The sequence below is a fragment of the Cibotium barometz genome, chromosome 44, assembly GCF_041138505.1.
Source record: "Cibotium barometz isolate CiBa-2024 chromosome 44, ASM4113850v1, whole genome shotgun sequence".
Lineage (NCBI taxonomy): Eukaryota > Viridiplantae > Streptophyta > Polypodiopsida > Cyatheales > Cibotiaceae > Cibotium > Cibotium barometz.
The window spans coordinates 12,814,371-12,832,775 of record NC_141089.1 but is presented as its reverse complement, the minus strand read 5'-3'; the positions used below and the strand labels follow the sequence as shown (position 1 = coordinate 12,832,775).

The 18,405-nt window shown below is 42.1% G+C and overlaps 1 protein-coding gene across 3 annotated transcripts in view; it reads left to right on the top strand.

The window, feature by feature from the left end:
- The window catches only part of LOC147612977 (5'-3' exoribonuclease 4-like), a 64,342-nt gene that overhangs the window by 24,073 nt on the left and 21,864 nt on the right, over positions 1 to 18,405 (top strand). For all 3 annotated transcript variants that reach the window (XM_086782254.1, XM_086782255.1, XM_086782256.1), the window contains exon 10: positions 4,224 to 4,310. In XM_086782254.1, coding sequence (XP_086638380.1) covers positions 4,224 to 4,310 — 87 coding nt within the window. The remainder of the gene's footprint in view (positions 1 to 4,223; positions 4,311 to 18,405) is intronic.

The following is an 18,405-nucleotide window of genomic DNA, read 5'->3' as shown; positions in this document are numbered from 1 at the left end:
TTTTCCATGGATAGGTGGGGGAAAAGAAGAAGAAGAAGAAGAAAAAATACATGGCACTTGCGTTTTCAAAAAAAAAGAAATCCCACGTTGATTTTAATTTTTTGCTTTTGGGCTGCCCGACGCTTTACCTCGCGTTTGCTTTCCTTCCCGTTTTGGTGCCCACGCTTCGCTGCTGCCCGCCTTGCGCTTGCTGCATGGTGCCCATGCTTCGTTGCTGCCCACGCTGCTGCCTGCGCTTGGCTGCACTGCAGCGCGTGGCGCCTGCTTATGTGGCAGCCAGTTGCCTGCCCACGTGGCAGCACCTGCACACGTGCACTCCAGCCTACCACGTCAGCCAGCCGTCATCCCTTGCTACAGCCAGTTGTCTACAAAGCACGCGTGCAGCTCCATGTCACTTGCCCCTGTGCCACGTGGCAGTGCCACATCAGCTATTGATTGGGTTGACGGTTGACCCACAGGATGCCTCAGTTGCTACTCCTGCATCAAGGTAAGAGAAACACACATATACATGCACATGAACAAACATATGAGCATGCACACATGTACACACACACACACCAAACATGTATCTGAATCCACACACATGTACATACTTACACATGCATTTACTGGATTAAACATGATTAGTGAATGCTTAAACATGTTTAAAACATAATTACAGTGCTTAAGACAAAGAGGTAAAATACTCAGTCATGTAACACTCCGCCAGCTAAGACCATCAGGAGCATATGACTCAATCGTTCACACTCTCCGTGGTCAATGGGGGAAGTTATAGGGAGGTTTTGACCGCATGCAGAAGCGGCGGCTAGCCTTCTTGAGACTTTGGAGACGTGGCCCTTTCCTCACAGATAGAGGTGGTGATCTCATTTGGCATTACAGACCACCGTGTGGTTGTTCCCTCCCCCCCTCCCCCCCCCCCCCCCCCCTTGTATAAGAAAGTCTTCTCCTCGCAGAGCGGCCCGCCGGAGGAGAAGCATCTCTTCCCCTTTGATTACTTGTTTCCCTCCCTTATATGAGGCGAGTTTGTATTTAGCCCGTCGTGGTTGTACTTAGCTCTTTGTGGCTGTTTTTTCTTTAACTAATTGAAGGATCTTTTTCTCGAAAAAAAAAATACAGCAAATAAAAGGGATGTTTTGCTGAATTTCAATCATCAGGAGTGTGTGGGAGAGTGAATGCGACCTGGAAACACTCTTAGAAGCTTGGAAAACACACTAGCTAGCTTGGATATGGTGTTGGGAAGAAGAAAGTGCAGAAAATACAGCCAAAAGGCCTCATGAAGGAGGGCGCCAACTTCTAGAGAGAGAAGGAAGAGAGTTGATGAGATGAAGAGAGAGATGATGAGATCTCCACCTTGGGTGTCAAGTAGAGAGGAAAAGTGACTTGTGGTGCAAGCTGGGTGGACACATGGCTAGATGCTTTCTTTGAACAAAGAGGATAAGGTCTGGGTGGTGGACATTGAGCTTTGTCTACCTTGGGACATCAGTGTGTGTGAACACAGGGTTGGTCATAATTTATAAGTGAGTTTTGGTCGCCCAAAACTTAATAAAGTGGGTACACACTTATAAATTAATGCTAGTTTTGTAAGGCTAGGTTTTGACCAATACTTACCACCTATCACATGCCACACAACCATGTCAGCAGCATAGTAACAAAAAAAACGTGTTTCTAGCTTTCGAAACCTCAGAACCTCGAAACTTCGAAACGGTTTTTAAAAAACTCGAAACCTCTCCAGTACGACAGTTTTGCCCAAATTTCAGGTTTTGTTTTTTTCTCCCTTGATTTTTATGGGATTTTTTTAATTTTGTTTTTCTTCCATATTCTCCTCGTCGCCTTTCTTCCCTCTTCTTCTCTTGCCTCCCTCCTTTCCTTTTTCCATCTTCTGCTACTTTTTTCACCTCTAGTACTCCTTCATTCATTCTCTTCTTCTCTCCTCTTCTTCTTCAGTTCTCTCCTTCTCTCCTCCTCTTCTCCTTTTCTCTTCATCTCCTCTCTTCTTTCCCCTTTTTCTTCCTTCAATGTCTTAAATCTTTCCCAATTTCTCCTTCTCTTCTTCAATTTCTTAAGAGTCCTTGATTGAACCACTTGTGGCATCTAATCAAGCAAAATTGCCATAATGCTTCACCAAAATAAGGATGGTTTCTCGAGATGTGTCAAAAGAGACCATTTTTTCATCATTACACTATGTTTTTAGATGGCTACTATAAGTTCTTTAAGTATTTATACTTTATGAAATTATTGTTTTTTCGAAACCTCGCTGTTTCTTAACCGAGGGACGAAACCTTTCGAAAACAAACCCAAAAACCCCGAAACGAAAAAAACCTCGAACCGTTTCTTATGACTTTGGTTAGCAGATAGTTTCACACGCATGGTTCACGGGCGGGCGTCCCCTTACCCGACTACACATTGACTAAGTAAGCATGAAAACAATATGTGAATTTAATTTGCAGGCAAGCGCATAAAGATCTATGCAATGCCACATTGGTATGGACAATCCCTGTTCATGAGACTATAGCAAAATAGACGTTCTCCAGGCAAGTACATGAGGTATCAGACCCAATGGAACACTAATCCTCCAGGCATTTCCGGGGATGTACACATGCACAAGTCCCAATAGAAAGCCAAGTCCACAGTATCATGTGAGTTGCATCAATCCTTGGCATATGCAATTGCCATCAACACCAGTCCAATGTATGTACATAATGAGAAAGCACGGGCGGACCAGTTGGGTGGCCAAATGGTGACATACACACATGAGGCTCGGAATCCCAATGATGGTTTAAATTTAGCATGAGGGAGTATCCTTTGTAGACGGAGATCTTCACAAAGTGGAAGTTCTCCGGAAGTTCGGAAAACCAGTTGAGGATTAAACAATAGACTCTTGAGTTTATTGTAGTTGTGGAATTGTGGAAGTTTTTTTTCACTTTTAGAACGAGAACCAGACCGAGAAGTATAAGATGTTGATCCACCATAGCACCAATCCAAACGGAGCATTGGGGATGATAAACCTTCCCACTTTATAAGTAGGAGGGAATAATACATGCATCATCCTCAGAGAAAGATGCATGTGCCATGAAACTGAAATGGTGAGAGATTAGGGTTAGAGTGCAGCATGTATCGTGAGCTCTAATTTGTAAAAGGACAGAAGAGGCCATGAGGGAGAGACATGTTATATAGAATGGGCATCGATGCAAGTGCAATCAATGCAAACAAATAACACTAATAACACAAACACATATAGAGCTACTTTTTGGAGGTCTATATATAGAATCCCTCTCCCCATTTTACACATCTTCTGTAAGTCTTTTGGGGTAGCCAAGGGAGAGGCAAGCAACAAATTCAACTCAAGTGCAAACCTTTATACTGCAGTGGATTTGAGAAGCTGGAAGAGGATGGTAGGTGAGGTTGAAATGCATGCCATATCTCATCTCTTTGTGTATTGCAGTATGTGCCATGAATTCATAGTTATGGGAAACGGTGAAACGGAAACGGAAATGGAATCGCCACATCAGCATATGAGACTAGAGAGGGGGAAAGAGAGATCATGAACAAGAGAGATGTGACTTTAATCATCAGATTTACTAAGCCTTCATAGTATAGAGAAGGCTAAGGTGGAGTTAGTCTTTTCAAAACTATCAAGAAGGGTCATCCCATCCAAAAGAAACCCAAAAGAACTATATATAGGAAAATTTTTGGAGAAATGGCTTGGGGAAATGTTTCAGGTGTGGGGGAATCGCCTAGGAAACGTTTCCCCTAGCCGTTTTGAGTTTCAAAACGTTTCAGAGTTTCCCCATCGTGTTTTGGTGTTTGGCCCAAACATATAGCGTTTCGGGGCGTTTCCTGCTACCATGCATGAATTAGTGTCAATTAGTGTTGAATCGAGCACACTTCTGCTTAGCTTTTGACACCTCTTACTTTACACTTTCTAAAAAAGGAGCTTTTTCTATTGCTGTTTTTGGGTGAATGAGAGAGTGTTGAGGTTGCACATGCATTACACGTTGGGTGGGCTGATGGGGGGCTGGAATTAATTAGATTGCAATCCGCAGAGAAAGTTGTCTTCAACATAACCGGTAATGCGAAGATGTAACGGTAAATGGTTTTGCACTGCTGCTTGATTTGCACATTCTGGAAAAACTTTTGATTGCTTTTGCTTATATCTGGCTTCTAAGATTCATTTTGTCAATCACAGGAGGAGTTTAAGTTATGTTCTTTTTTAAAATGTCCAGGTCAATTTGAAGCGGGTCCAACAATTTATACATGCAGTTGGTGTTCATGAAGATAAAATATTTCAAAAGCGAGCCCATATAGAACAGGTATACATAAGCATCTCCTGCTGCCCTCTGTTCCACAAACCTTTCACATGCAGATGGTTAGCACTTTGAAGGAGTCGTAGTTGATGAATGGCATAGACTGTTACCTTTTAGGTACAACTTCGACACTCCCTTGCTCTGGCTCCGCAGTACATGAATACAGATAATATCATGCTCAGTTATATTTAAGATGCTCTAATCCATTAGCATCAAGCACATCGACCTACTCTCTCCTTTCTTTTAGACTAAGTAGGATAGCAAGAACTGGAATTAGAGTCCTTTCCAAGGGTTTTGATTGTGTATGCACAAGCTTCTTACAATGGTGAAAGGCTATCATATGCCCTTCAAATTTCAAAGAGGAAAAGAGTATTTCCTTCTCTCTCAGAAGGAGATTACATATCTTAGGGAGGAGAGAGACAAGGGCATGTAGCATCGCTTAGGATTATCAAGGCTCACCTCAAGAAGCGGCCCTCTGTGAAGGAAGTTTGCCTTGCATTCTTGAGTTTCCTTGAATGCGCTCCTAGTGTGATTGGAAAAGGTATGATAATGAGCACTTATCATTTATGTTTAGGATGGTTAAGCCTGGGCAGGATGTCACATGCACGTGATGCACTAGGGTGCCACATGGACATACTTTGTGACACATCTCACCTGTAGATATACGTGGACAACATCTAAGGTGTTACGTACCTGAAGCTAACCACATGGTCAGTGGGCTTAATCTGGGGCTAGGGGACCTTGAGGATTAGTGCAGCAGGCTGTGATTACTTGGGTAAGGGTTATTAGTGTTATCCCATAAGTTATAGCTATTTCGACTATTTATAATAGGTTGACTGAGGCTTTATAAGTGGGGTGAGCCTATTGTGTAGACAATCGTATTGTTTTGTATCCTACGGGTGTGGTCCCTTGGGATTTGGTGCATGGAAGCCTTAGCCCAGGGGCTTGGGGGTGGTTTGCGGACATGGACCCACGGTTGGGAGGTGAGCTAGCCTGTACCCCTTGTATTTGGTACTAATCTTGTTGCTTTTGTTTAGGGAGATCTTGGGGGGATCTTACATAGGTGCGCAAGCAATTGGGCAATATGGGTAGGACAGGTAGGCAGGCAAGCGCTTGTGCCACATGGCAGTTGGCATCACTAATTGTTGGTTGTGGGCAATAATAAGAGGCCAACAACATTATTCACTGGTTGATCAGCACAATGGTTGGCCAGTGGATGAAGGCACTTCACTCACACAGATTGAGGTGGATATGCTAACTGTATCAGGATTCAAACTAGAGACAAATGGACAATTCTCTCCCCTTGGGGGTGGTGGTAGCAACCAACCACAAGGTAAAAACGATTTACCTATTCAGAGAGACTCGTTGCCTGCACGTCATTCTTACTACAAGTCTAGAATATCGAAGGGTGTTGAATAAAGAATCGAGAGAGCTATAGTATCGGATGCACATGTTCTTGAGGAAAGGGTTATCAAGAGTGTGAGCATGAGGTGTTTCTTGTGGATAGCAAAATGGGAAGCTCCATGGAGGCAAACCGCTATGAAGTTGCAATAAAAGAAACACCTACATGCACATGCGAGGACTTCCAACATCAGGTGAACAAATGCTTGCTAACTCTCATATATTTATGCATCAACCAGTTTCGAAGGAACATGAGATCAGAATGGCATTGACAAAGAAAAGATCATATATTTAATACCACACTTCTCCTACATTTTTGCCATTCTTTTGCACACCCTTAGTAGTATTGCAATTTTTCTACACCTCTCCTGCATTTATGCCATCCTTTAAGACATTTTGTAATGGACTTGCTTTTTGTGCTTCCTTTTGCACACCCTTATGAGTATTGCAATTTTTGTTTTCTGACTATTCAGAAACTAGCCAGAAAGTCAAACTTTTCATGAGTTGGTTTTTTTTTTTTGCAATTCTTCTATAATCTATAATCTCAATAGTGTCACCAGCCTGGACATTTCCTAGTCTGAAAGAGGTCTGGTGGACTCCAGGATGTTTAAATATTTGGAAAGTACAAGCTTTGGGAATGGGGGATTATCCTAGAATACAAAGGACCACACTCATAAAATTTAGGAGAGTTGCTATTTTTGGCCCGACTCCGATGGAAATTCTGTTCGCGTCATTACATCTGGAATTGAGCAAATACCAAGAGTTGGCAAAGTGCCTATGACAGAATGTCTACCAGTTGGGATATTTTTAGAGGTAAAGATTATGGAAGGACCCATCTCTTAGATTGGGACATGTGGCAAGAAAGTGGACCAAAGTGAGACAAGTGGCCTGACACTTGTTAGAAAAAGGATCAAAGTGAGACAAGTGGCCTCACACTTGTCACTTCAGCTATTGTGTGGCTCTCCACTTGTCATTGTAGCCTTCTCTTGCCATTTCAGCTCATGGGAGGCCCAAATCTATAAATTGGAGCCCTCTCTCTTCATTAATAGAGGCTCTCTTGCTGCACACTAGCGTCTACCACCGTTGAAGGCTTCTCTAATGACGGCTACTCTCTTTCTCTCTCACTTGAAGGCTGCCCATGAAGAATACCGGCTGTATGGGACTGTTTTGGAGGCTTCCATCGCGAAGAAATACTGAAGGCAAGGGTATTCAATCATTTATTATGATTTCTAGCCATTGTATGTGTTGTACCAGCATTTGTACTTGCTGTACCTGTTGTACCAGCCACCATACCGGCTCTACCAGCCATTGTACTTGCTGTACCAGCCACTGTACTTGCTGTACCAGCTTCTGTACTTGCTGTATCTGCTGTACCAGCCACCGTACCGGCTGTACCAGCCACTATACTTGCTGTTCCAGCCACTGTACCTACTGTACCAGCATTTGTACTTACTGTACCTACTGTACCAACCACTGTACCGGTTGTACCAGCCATTGTACCTGCTGTACCGACTGAATGGGAGTTGTACTTGTTGTACCCTTTCTATTGCATGAAGACCCGTGGTTTTTGGGGAAGAATCAGTACCCACACGGAGGTATATGGATTATATTGTTGGCTCGGCATTTCTACAGCTTATGTTCCGGCTTGGTTGCCTCATGTTGGGCTGTGTTATGGCATTTGTATTTGGATAATCCGGCATCTCCCGTGGGGAGAATAAGGCCCTCAAAGCTTGTACATGATATTATTCTCCTTGGGTAATAAAATACTCCAAGGGGGGGGGTCGGCCCATTCCGGCCTCTATGTGGTGTCACATGTGCAAGATCCATTTTCAGCATTTGTGGATGTTTTGTCCAGCTTTATATTTTTATGCAAAGTGATGATGGATATGTGTTAAGGCTATGGCCATGTTTAAATGTTTTAATATGCATTGATGGTATCAACAAGTGTGTCAAAGGCCCTAGTCCCCCGGGCACCGCCGCCGGGAGTTACATTGGTATCAGAGCATAGGCTTTCTTGGAAGCGGAGGCTTCCTTCTATCAATAAGGAAGAGAAAAGATCTCGAGTGGGGACCACACTTACCATCATTGCTATTAAGCATGGCCAGCCACTTCAGAGCCTATGAAGCAAGAGCATGAGCAATAGACAGATTGGTCTAAGGATTTATGAATTCACAAAATTTATCTTGGAAGTATGGAGTTGGCTTTATGTGCACACATTTAGCACTCTTTCCATATGGATATTGTGGATTATATTATCAAGCTTACAGGCAAGCTATATGGAGATATATCTCGGGATATCTTAAGGACATGGTGAGGAGATATTTCTTTTGGCTTCATGACCAACCTGGCAAAGAAAAGCTAAGTATACTTTGAGTTTGCAAAGTTAGTGCTTTTGCTATCAAGTGTTTTTGATGTTCACTAACCCTTGTATAGCTATGCAAGGAGAAAGGTGGTGTTGTTTGCCTTGAGATGGTTTCAGGGAAACATTGTTTATGACTCCCTTTAATGGGATGAATTCTTTTCATGGCTCTCTTTATTGGGATGGAATATATCTATGGAGATTTCTTTCTTGGAGGAGATTTATATACATATTGGGCTTCACAAGCAATTTCTATGGACGAATCTGTCCCAGTTTATAGAGAAGAAATCTTTGGATATCTCATGGATATGATGCTTTTATGGATAAAGTCCACCTCTACTCCAAGGTGTGTGGATGGCACGGAGTATGTGGTAAGAGTTATGGTATACAAAGATTATGGTATACAGGTCTATGGATTCCTGGACTTCTTTTCTAGAGATTTGGATCCATCCTCAGGTTTATGGATTATGTTTATGGCTCCCTTTTACTGGGATGGATTATTCTTTTTGGCTCCCTTTATTTGGGATACATTGGACTTATGAAACTCATGATTCACATACCCTGTGTAGTGTTCTCTTGTCCTACGTGCTCTCTTGAAGATTGTTTCTACCATGTGAGGGTGGAACAATAGAGAGCAGATGGAAGGGAACATGGGCACTTCAAAGGGTAGTGTCGAGCACAACATACCCTGTGTAGTGTTCTCTTGTCCTACGTGCTCTCTTGAAGATTGTTTCTACCATGTGTGGGTGGAACAATAGAGAGCAGATGGAAGGGAACATGGGCACTTGAGAGGGTAGTGTGAGTTGGTGGCCGAAATGCCTATAAACTATGTGTAGCAGAAATGCATATGGAACACCAGGTTATCTATGCCTGCGAGTGATTGTTTTCAGGACTCCTTGTTTAGCCGCCCTGTGTAGTATTTCTCTTGTCCTAAGTGCTCTTCAAGATGTTGCTACCTTGCTTGGTAGAACATAGAGCCAATGGTAGAGAATATGGGCACTGAAGTCGGGCCGGGCGTCAAGGCAGCTCCTTGGTGATCTACATGGATTATGATATCTGGACTTATGGGACTGATTTGTCTCGCCCATTTACTTGGGACATGGATTATGATATCTGGACTTATGGGACTGTTTTGTCTCGCCCATTTAGATTGGGACATGATTATGATATCTAGACTTATGGGACTGTTTTTGTCTCACCCATTTATCTTGGGACACGATTTTGATATTGGTATTATGGAGACTTATTGAGTCTCGCCCATTTCTTTGGGACATGGATTCTTCAGTTATATTGGATTTTTTGAGACTGTCTCGTCTCGCCCAATCGATGGGACATGATTATATCTTGAATATATGGCTTGAAACTTAAAGTTGCGGACAACTTTTAAGAAGTTGGGGAGGATGTCACCAGCCTGGACATTTCCTAGTCTGAAAGAGGTCTGGTGGACTCCAGGATGTTTAAATATTTGGAAAGTACAAGCTTTGGGAATGGGGGATTATCCTAGAATACAAAGGACCACACTCCTAAAATTTAGGAGAGTTGCTATTTTTGGCCCGACTCCGATGGAAATTCTGTTCGCGTCATTACATCTGGAATTGAGCAAATACCAAGAGTTGGCAAAGTGCCTATGACAGAATGTCTACCAGTTGGGATATTTTTAGAGGTAAAGATTATGGAAGGACCCATCTCTTAGATTGGGACATGTGGCAAGAAAGTGGACCAAAGTGAGACAAGTGGCCTGACACTTGTTAGAAAAAGGATCAAAGTGAGACAAGTGGCCTCACACTTGTCACTTCAGCTATTGTGTGGCTCTCCACTTGTCATTGTAGCCTTCTCTTGCCATTTCAGCTCATGGGAGGCCCAAATCTATAAATTGGAGCCCTCTCTCTTCATTAATAGAGGCTCTCTTGCTGCACACTAGCGTCTACCACCGTTGAAGGCTTCTCTAATGACGGCTACTCTCTTTCTCTCTCACTTGAAGGCTGCCCATGAAGAATACCGGCTGTATGGGACTGTTTTGGAGGCTTCCATCGCGAAGAAATACTGAAGGCAAGGGTATTCAATCATTTATTATGATTTCTAGCCATTGTATGTGTTGTACCAGCATTTGTACTTGCTGTACCTGTTGTACCAGCCACCATACTGGCTCTACCAGCCATTGTACTTGCTGTACCAGCCACTGTACTTGCTGTACCAGCTTCTGTACTTGCTGTACCTGCTGTACCAGCCACCGTACCGGTTGTACCAGCCACTATACTTGCTGTTCCAGCCACTGTACCTACTGTACCAGCATTTGTACTTACTGTACCTACTGTACCAACCACTGTACCGGTTGTACCAGCCATTGTACCTGCTGTACCGACTGAATGGGAGTTGTACTTGTTGTACCCTTTCTATTGCATGAAGACCCGTGGTTTTTGGGGAAGAATCAGTACCCACACGGAGGTATATGGATTATATTGTTGGCTCGGCATTTCTACAGCTTATGTTCCGGCTTGGTTGCCTCATGTTGGGCTGTGTTATGGCATTTGTATTTGGATAATCCGGCATCTCCCGTGGGGAGAATAAGGCCCTCAAAGCTTGTACATGATATTATTCTCCTTGGGTAATAAAATACTCCAAGGGGGGGGTCGGCCCATTCCGGCCTCTATGTGGTGTCACATGTGCAAGATCCATTTTCAGCATTTGTGGATGTTTTGTCCAGCTTTATATTTTTATGCAAAGTGATGATGGATATGTGTTAAGGCTATGGCCATGTTTAAATGTTTTAATATGCATTGATGGTATCAACAAGTGTGTCAAAGGCCCTAGTCCCCCGGGCACCGCCGCCGGGAGTTACAAATAGTCTTTCTGATCTGTCTGATCTTTGTTCTTGATCTCTCTGCCTCATTTACTCTGCTTCTAAACATTAGTTAAAGCAAATATTAATTGTAGCGTTGCATATTCTTAAGAAAACATGGTATGCTCACTGGTGAGTTCGTAGCAAACTCATTTAGAATAACTTGATCTTCAAAGGTTCTTCAAATGTTATGCATACACAGAAAATGATTACCACCTTTGGAGACATGGTGTCCACTCTTGAATTTCTTCAAAAGGTTATCCACACTAAAGGATTGCCACTTTTGAGACATGGTGTCCATTCTTGAATTCCAAGCACATGTACAGTTGTTGTCAAATCACTTCATCTTCTGATTGTGCATTTTGTGTCAGCTTGACCTCAGTACAGTCAGTTGAGGGTGTAGGGATCTTGCTTTGGTTTGTCTGAGTTGAGGAGAAGTGTCCCTAAGTCTGCTACCAGTTTGAAATCTGTCATAAGTCTGCTGTCAACGGTCAGAAGGCTTTGTGGTCCAAATGATGTTTCTGTGACAGCCACAGTCAGGTTCCTGTCAGCAGGGTGTCAATAGGGTTAGGTCTTAGCTTGGTTTGAGTGTATGGAGGGTATTGAAGTGTCAGCTGACACAAAGGAGAGACAACTTGTATCAGTTGGGTCAGTTTGAGCCATCCTTGAGAGGAAAGACAGTTCTGAGGCAGCTGTGGATCAGCTGCAATCAGCAAGAATCCAATAGTGTGGTATCCTGATCAGTTTGGGGATGCCTGAGAGCTTGAGGATGACAGAGGAAATTTGAGAAAGGTTTATGTTTCTGTAAGGGCTTCTGAGTGAGCAAATTCTGTGTCAAAATTCTGAGGCAGAATACAAGAAGTGAAGGTCAGAAGAGAGGGTCAAAGGAAGGTCAGAAAAGGGAGCAGGAGACCCCTGTGGTTGTGGATATATGGTCTGCTGACCCCAGCTGACATCAGAGGATCCTGGAGAACTTGTTTTTGCCTCGGGACAAGAGTATGACTTCGGAGGCAGAATTCTACCCTTTCTGCGTCAGCCGGGTGTGCATTTGGTCAACTGGTTGTCAGCTGTGGTCAAGAGAGGCTCTGAAGTGAAAGATTAGAGGTGTTGGAGGTGTGTGCTGACCTGGTAGGACATCTGAAGGAGGCAGCTGAGGATATCATTTCACATTGAATCAGAGAGATTATAGAATTATAGATTATGTGTGTGTATGTATGTATGTATTGAAGTAGAGTAAATGAGGTTTTGTGATTATTGAGAAACTAGCCACAAATTTAGACTTTTCATGAGTTTGTTTTTTGGGCAATTCCTCTATAATGTATACCTTTTAATCAAGTTGTTAAATGAGTATTGGTGTTTTACATTCGAGTAGGAAGCTCATTAAGACACAATTAGTGCTTCCATGTACTTGCAAAAACAAATGTAGAATAGCCATGAAGCTCACTCAAATAAGCTTGACATAGCTAAGAAGCTTGTTAAAATTGCCAAAGCTCGCCTAGCTAAGCTTGCCAAAAAAACTTTCCCCTCAAGGATCAGCCTGCCCTCTTCACGTTTGACAATTGCTTTACAAACAACTTCATCTCATCTCAAACGGCTGCTTCTTTGGGCCTTAGCTTGGATGATATGGGAATAGAGATTGATGCATGTTCTGCATTTGCAGACAATACCATGAAGGTCATCCCTGTGAGATAGGGAAACTTCGTATTCATATACAAGGTTATGTGGACCATGAGGACTTTTTGATTGCTCCATTGCAGGGATGTGGTGTGTTATTGGGAATGCCTTGGATTTTCTTCGTGGGTTTAGTGATTTCACATTGTGAAGTTTTCGTCCGAGTTGCAGCCAGTTGATATTGTGCTAATTCTTTCTATCTTTAGCGGTGCATTTGCCCTATCAACTACTTATTTACTGTACTAATTCTTTCTATTTGCTACTTCCCTTAGTGCTAGGCTTCATTATGGTTCAGTCTGCCTTGCATCTCCGGAGGTTTGATAGAAACTCAGTACGATTATCCCATAAGATACACTTCTGACCTCATCCCATACACATCTTATCACATCCTAACTCATCATCCTAACTCATCTTAGCAAGGGCTTTGTGTGAATATATGCTCTTATGTGTGTGTGTGTGTGTGAGAGCATATCTTGATACAAAGGCTGTGGGGGGTGATGGCACGGCACCGCGGGGGGTGGGGGGGGCTAGGGGGGGTGACGGCACGGCACCGCGAGGAGGGGGACGGAGGGCATGGCACCCGGGGGCTGGCTGGCTGCACCCACTATTGGACATTGATGACGTTAGTGGGGATGTCATAGTATCTAGTCCATACTATACATAATGGAGTTGATAGTTATATAGTCTTGTGGGTTGACTACCATGAGTATATAACATGTATGTTCCCAAAAGGTGAATTTGGGCATGTTCTTGGATTCATCTAGATATATAATTCAGCCGTATTAGCAGACATGCAAATTTCACATTGTGAAGTTTTCGTCCGAGTTGCGGCCAGTTGATATTGTGCTAATTCTTTCTATCTTTAGCGGTGCATTTATCCTATCAACTACTTATTTACTGTACTAATTCTTTATATTTGCTACTTCCCTTAGTGCTAGGTTTCATTATGGCTGAGTCTGCCCTGCATCTCCGAAGGTTTGACGGAAACTCAGTACGAAGGGCTTTGTGTGAATATATGCTCTTATGTGTGTGTGTGTGTGTGTGTGTGTGTGGAGTGCGTGTGTGAGAGCATATCTTGATACGGAGTTCTACACCCACTATTGGGCACTAATGATGTTAGTGGGGATGTCGTAGTGTCTAGTCCATACTATACATAATGGAGTTGATAGTTATATAGTCTTGTGGGTTGACTACCATGAGTATATAACATGCATGTTCCTAAAAGGTGAATTTGGATATGTTCTTGGATTCATATATATATATATATATATATATATATATATATATATATATATATATATATATATATATATATATATATATATATATATATATATATATATATATATATATATATATATATATATTTCTTTGGAAAGTCCCTACCGGCTAGCATGCCACCCCCTAGACCTGAAGATCATATCATTGATCTCACATCTGGCAGTTCTCCTCCCAATAAGCCAGCTAACAGAGTCAGTGCTAGCCAACAAAAAGAGATCATGACACAGGTGAATGAACTCTTAGAAAAGGGTCTTACTAGACCTAGTTCATCCCCTTATTGCTCTCATATTCTCCTTACTCAGAAGAAGAATAATTCTGTGTATCGATTACGGGCTCTTATCAAAATCGTTTTCCTATTCCTCGCATTTATGATACCTTGGACCACTTGCAAGGAGCTTCATGCTTTGGCAAGATAGACTTAAAGAGTGGCTATCATCAAGTTAGAGTGGCACCTCGGGATGTGCATAAGATTGCTTTTCATACTTCAGTTGGGCTTTATGAGTATTTAAATGGTCATGCCTTTTGGTCTCACCAATACTACATTTAACAAGCTTATGAATCGCATCTTCAGAGAACATTGCAAATTCACTAGAACATTTTTTTTATGGCATCGTGGTGTTCTCCTGAAATGAACAAGAACATATCAATCCTGTTTGAAAAATTAAGGAAATACCAACTCTTCATAAATGCTAAGAAGAGTGACTTTTTCCTTTCTGAGATCCATTACTTGGGTCATATTGTTTCTAAAGGTGGTGTACATATGGATCCGAAAAAAGTTCAGGCATTAATAAATTGTACATGAAGTACGAAGTTTTCTTGGCTTATGCTCATATTATAGGATATTCATTAAGCATTTTGCTCATAAGGCATCGCCCTTGCATGCTTGAACTAAGAAGAAGGCTACATTTATTTGGGAAGAAGCAGAGTCCAATGCTTTTACAGCACTTAAGAATGGCATTGCAACGGGACCCGTGCTTATTGTACCTGATTCATATAAGCCTTTTTCAGTTGAATGTGATGCATCGGGAGGATGTATTGGAGTGTCCTCAATCAAGAGGGACATGCAGCAGCCTATAAGAGCAGGCGTTTGCAAGGTGTGGAGAAACATATGGGTGTTTATGAACAAGAACTCATGGCTATAATTCATGCACTAAAGGTGCGGAAACACTACCTTTTGGGAGCTGAATTTGCAATAAAGACAGACCAGCAAAGTTTGAGATTCTTTCTTACTCAAATAAAGCTTTCTTAGAAGCATATGCGAATGGCCAACTTTCTTTTCATGTTTCTTTTCGAGATCATTTGTACCCCTGGAAAGAAGAATGTAGTGGCTGATGCACTCTCTCGAAAGCCATTTGTAGTTGCTATTTCAATGGCATCACATGAAGACTTGACTACGATGCGTAATGCTTATGATAAGGATGATGATTTTGCATCTTCATGGGCTGATTTGCAGTCCGGACAGCATATATGCTATATGTATGTAAAGATGGATATCTTATGTATGCTAACAGATTGTGTGTTACCAAAGACTTCAGGCAAAAAGTTTTGCATGAGTTTCATGCACCACCTTATGCAAGGCATAGAGGAATTTTGCCAACCACTCAGTATATTGAGAGAGATTTCTTTTGGCCTAGTATGCGTAAGGATATTGTTGCATATGTACGTCAATGCATTACTTACTAGAAAGTAAAGTTTAACAAGAAAAAGACCCCGGGGTTACTTTAGCCATTACACGTGTCCAATCAACCTTGGGAAAGCATAGCCATGGATTTTATCATGGACTTGCCTTGTATTTGCAATGGCAATGATGCCATATGGACTATTGTGGATAGATTTGGCAAGCAAGCTCACTTCATACCAGTGAAGAAGACCATTAACCACATGGTTAAACTTTGCCAAATATTGGAAAAGATCAAGAAGGTGGCTTTTAGACTACATTACCCAATCATTGGAGGATTCACAATGCTTTTCATGTGAGTCTCCTAAGAGCTTATAAGAGTTCCGAACCTTTGGAATCAGTGAACGAGGATCCATTAGAAGTTGAAGAGCTAGAGAAAGTTCTTCAACTAGAGCAGGTTGTCTTTCACAAGGAAAGAAGGGGATTGCATGGTAAGGTTATTAGAAAGTACCTTGTCTAGTTCAAGAATTATATTCTATGGATTTCAAATGGGTGGATGAGAACTTCTTTGCGGAGTATCCACATGTTTTACAGGCATATTAGGAAGCTTTTCAGTTGAGGGCAACTAATTAGAAGCTGAGGGGATGTCACCACCTGCCTTTGTATTTTGACATCCAAGGAACCAAGAACAAAGGAGAATGCTCAAGGTTTATATTCCACTCCAAGGAATTGAGTGTTCTAGAACTTGAGAGTTGTTGTCAAAGTTGTACCCAAAAGAAGCGACTATGAGATTTAACAACACTAAATCTTTTCTACAAGAGTCATGGGGCTAGCCATCTCATGGAGGTATTGTTTATCAGTGAAGGAAATCGGAATTGAGTACCTGGATATGAATATTGTTAGTCTACCATAGTCAAACACTAACATGGGTAGTTGGACTACAGTAGGAACCGGTGTAAAAACCAAGAAATTGGTGTCAAAACCAAGGAACTGTTTGTGCATTCATTTGTTCATTTGATTTATGCTTTTGAGTATATCTGTGTATGTGTGCCAAGGGTCAGGACACCTGGTTAAACCGAAGGACGAGTATGTGTGTAGATGTTTGTGTCTTCTGACATAACGGGTACGTATTGATCTTCACAAGAAGAGAATCATATTGGGAAACTCTTGCTTGAGGGCGACCGTAGTGGTGCAAGGGGTGGGAGTATCTGCCAGAGGTGTCAAACCCAAGGTCACTCTATGTGAAGGGTGAAAACCATGAGGGCAAGATGCTCCCTGAAGCCAAGCACATGACATTCCACATAAAGATCCATATCTCAAGAGCCAGAGAGAAAAGAGCTAGGTCCACAACAAGAAATTGCAAAGAAAAGCAAGAAAATGCCAAAAAAAAAAAAGCAAGGAAAAGCTTAGACAAAGCTATAACTATCAGATGAGGAAAATTGTTTAATGAGTTTGGGGGGGGGGGGGGGGGGGAGGGGAATGTCATTGAAGCATCAAAATACAATTTGCTGACATGCAAAAATGCAACGCAGCAACAACAACAAAAAAACGTGGCAATACTGATGTGGTGTTGATATGGCGTCACACTGCCACGCGGTAGGACAACAATGCAGGGCAACCTTATAGGCTTGGAATGATGTGACCAGCTTTTGGAAAGCAAAGATTTAAAGCTTTTTAAATACTAAAAAGAGGAGCTTTTATTATTTAAAAGATGCTTTTGTGGCTATAAGTGAGTTCTAAAGCGTTTTTCTTAAGTGCTTTTGGGCAAGAACTATATATTCAGCTATTCTCTTGTTGTTGAGATGTGTAAAAAGGCAAAAGAGCTCTCTAGACTTCTCCAAGGGGTTTTATGATTTATCTAATATAACTCCGAAGGGGGGGGGGGGTGTCGGCCCAAGGCTATTCCGGCCCCTAGTGTGGTGTCTTCTCTCTCTCTTTTGTTTATTTTCATATTTTCCCAAGGTTTTATGCGTGAATTTGTTATTTTTTTGAAGATAATCTAGTACCCGTTGCACAATTGTTACGAAGGCGTGTTACAACTCCTCTATCCACTTTGCATTAATGGGCAATAGTACCTATGGCAGATCTTCTTTGACATGTTCTTTAGGGTTTGGCCCCACATACTTCCGCAATAAACTCACATGAAAGCAATATGAATATGCCAATGACTAGGCGTATTCATTATGAATATGGCTAGTCATAATGAATACTTCTGTAAAATAAACTCACATGGACGGCATTATGAATACGCCAATGACTAGGCAATGCTAGTTGGAAAGCATTGATCCGCCTGATCACCTTAAAAGGCCCATAGTACCTGGTAGAGAGCTTAGGGTATGCTTTGCTTTGCCTCTTACATAGCCATGCTTTCTCAAATCTCAGCGATACCCAATCATTCACTTGAATGTCCAATTATCTTCTATGCTTATCAACCCCCCTTTTTATGCTCATCCTGTGAGCGGGCTATGGCTGTCTGCACCTGTGCAAAGGCCATATCCAAGTCCCGTACATACTCATCAGGTGCAAAAACCTCATCCTTTGTGCAGAGGATGGGGTGGCAAGATCACTCTTCCATAACAATCTCTAATGGGGCTTTTCCCGTGGATGCATGCACCATGTTGTTGTAGGTGCCAATTGACTTCTTGCCAATAAGCAAGTCTTACAAATCCCAGGTGTTGTTTTTGTGGATAGAATCCATCTCTCAAGCTGATATAACCCATAGCACAATGTGCCGGATGTGACTAATGCATAGCCACTATCGCGGTCTTTGACTGTGCACCTGTCGTCCTTAGTGTTCACTGCATATCCTCTTTTAGCAAAAGAGGAGACAGACAACAAGTTCTTAATCCCAAGCATATACAATACATCTAGAAGACATAAGTCTGCACCATCTACTACTGTGAGGATCACCTCACTAACACAGAATTGTTTG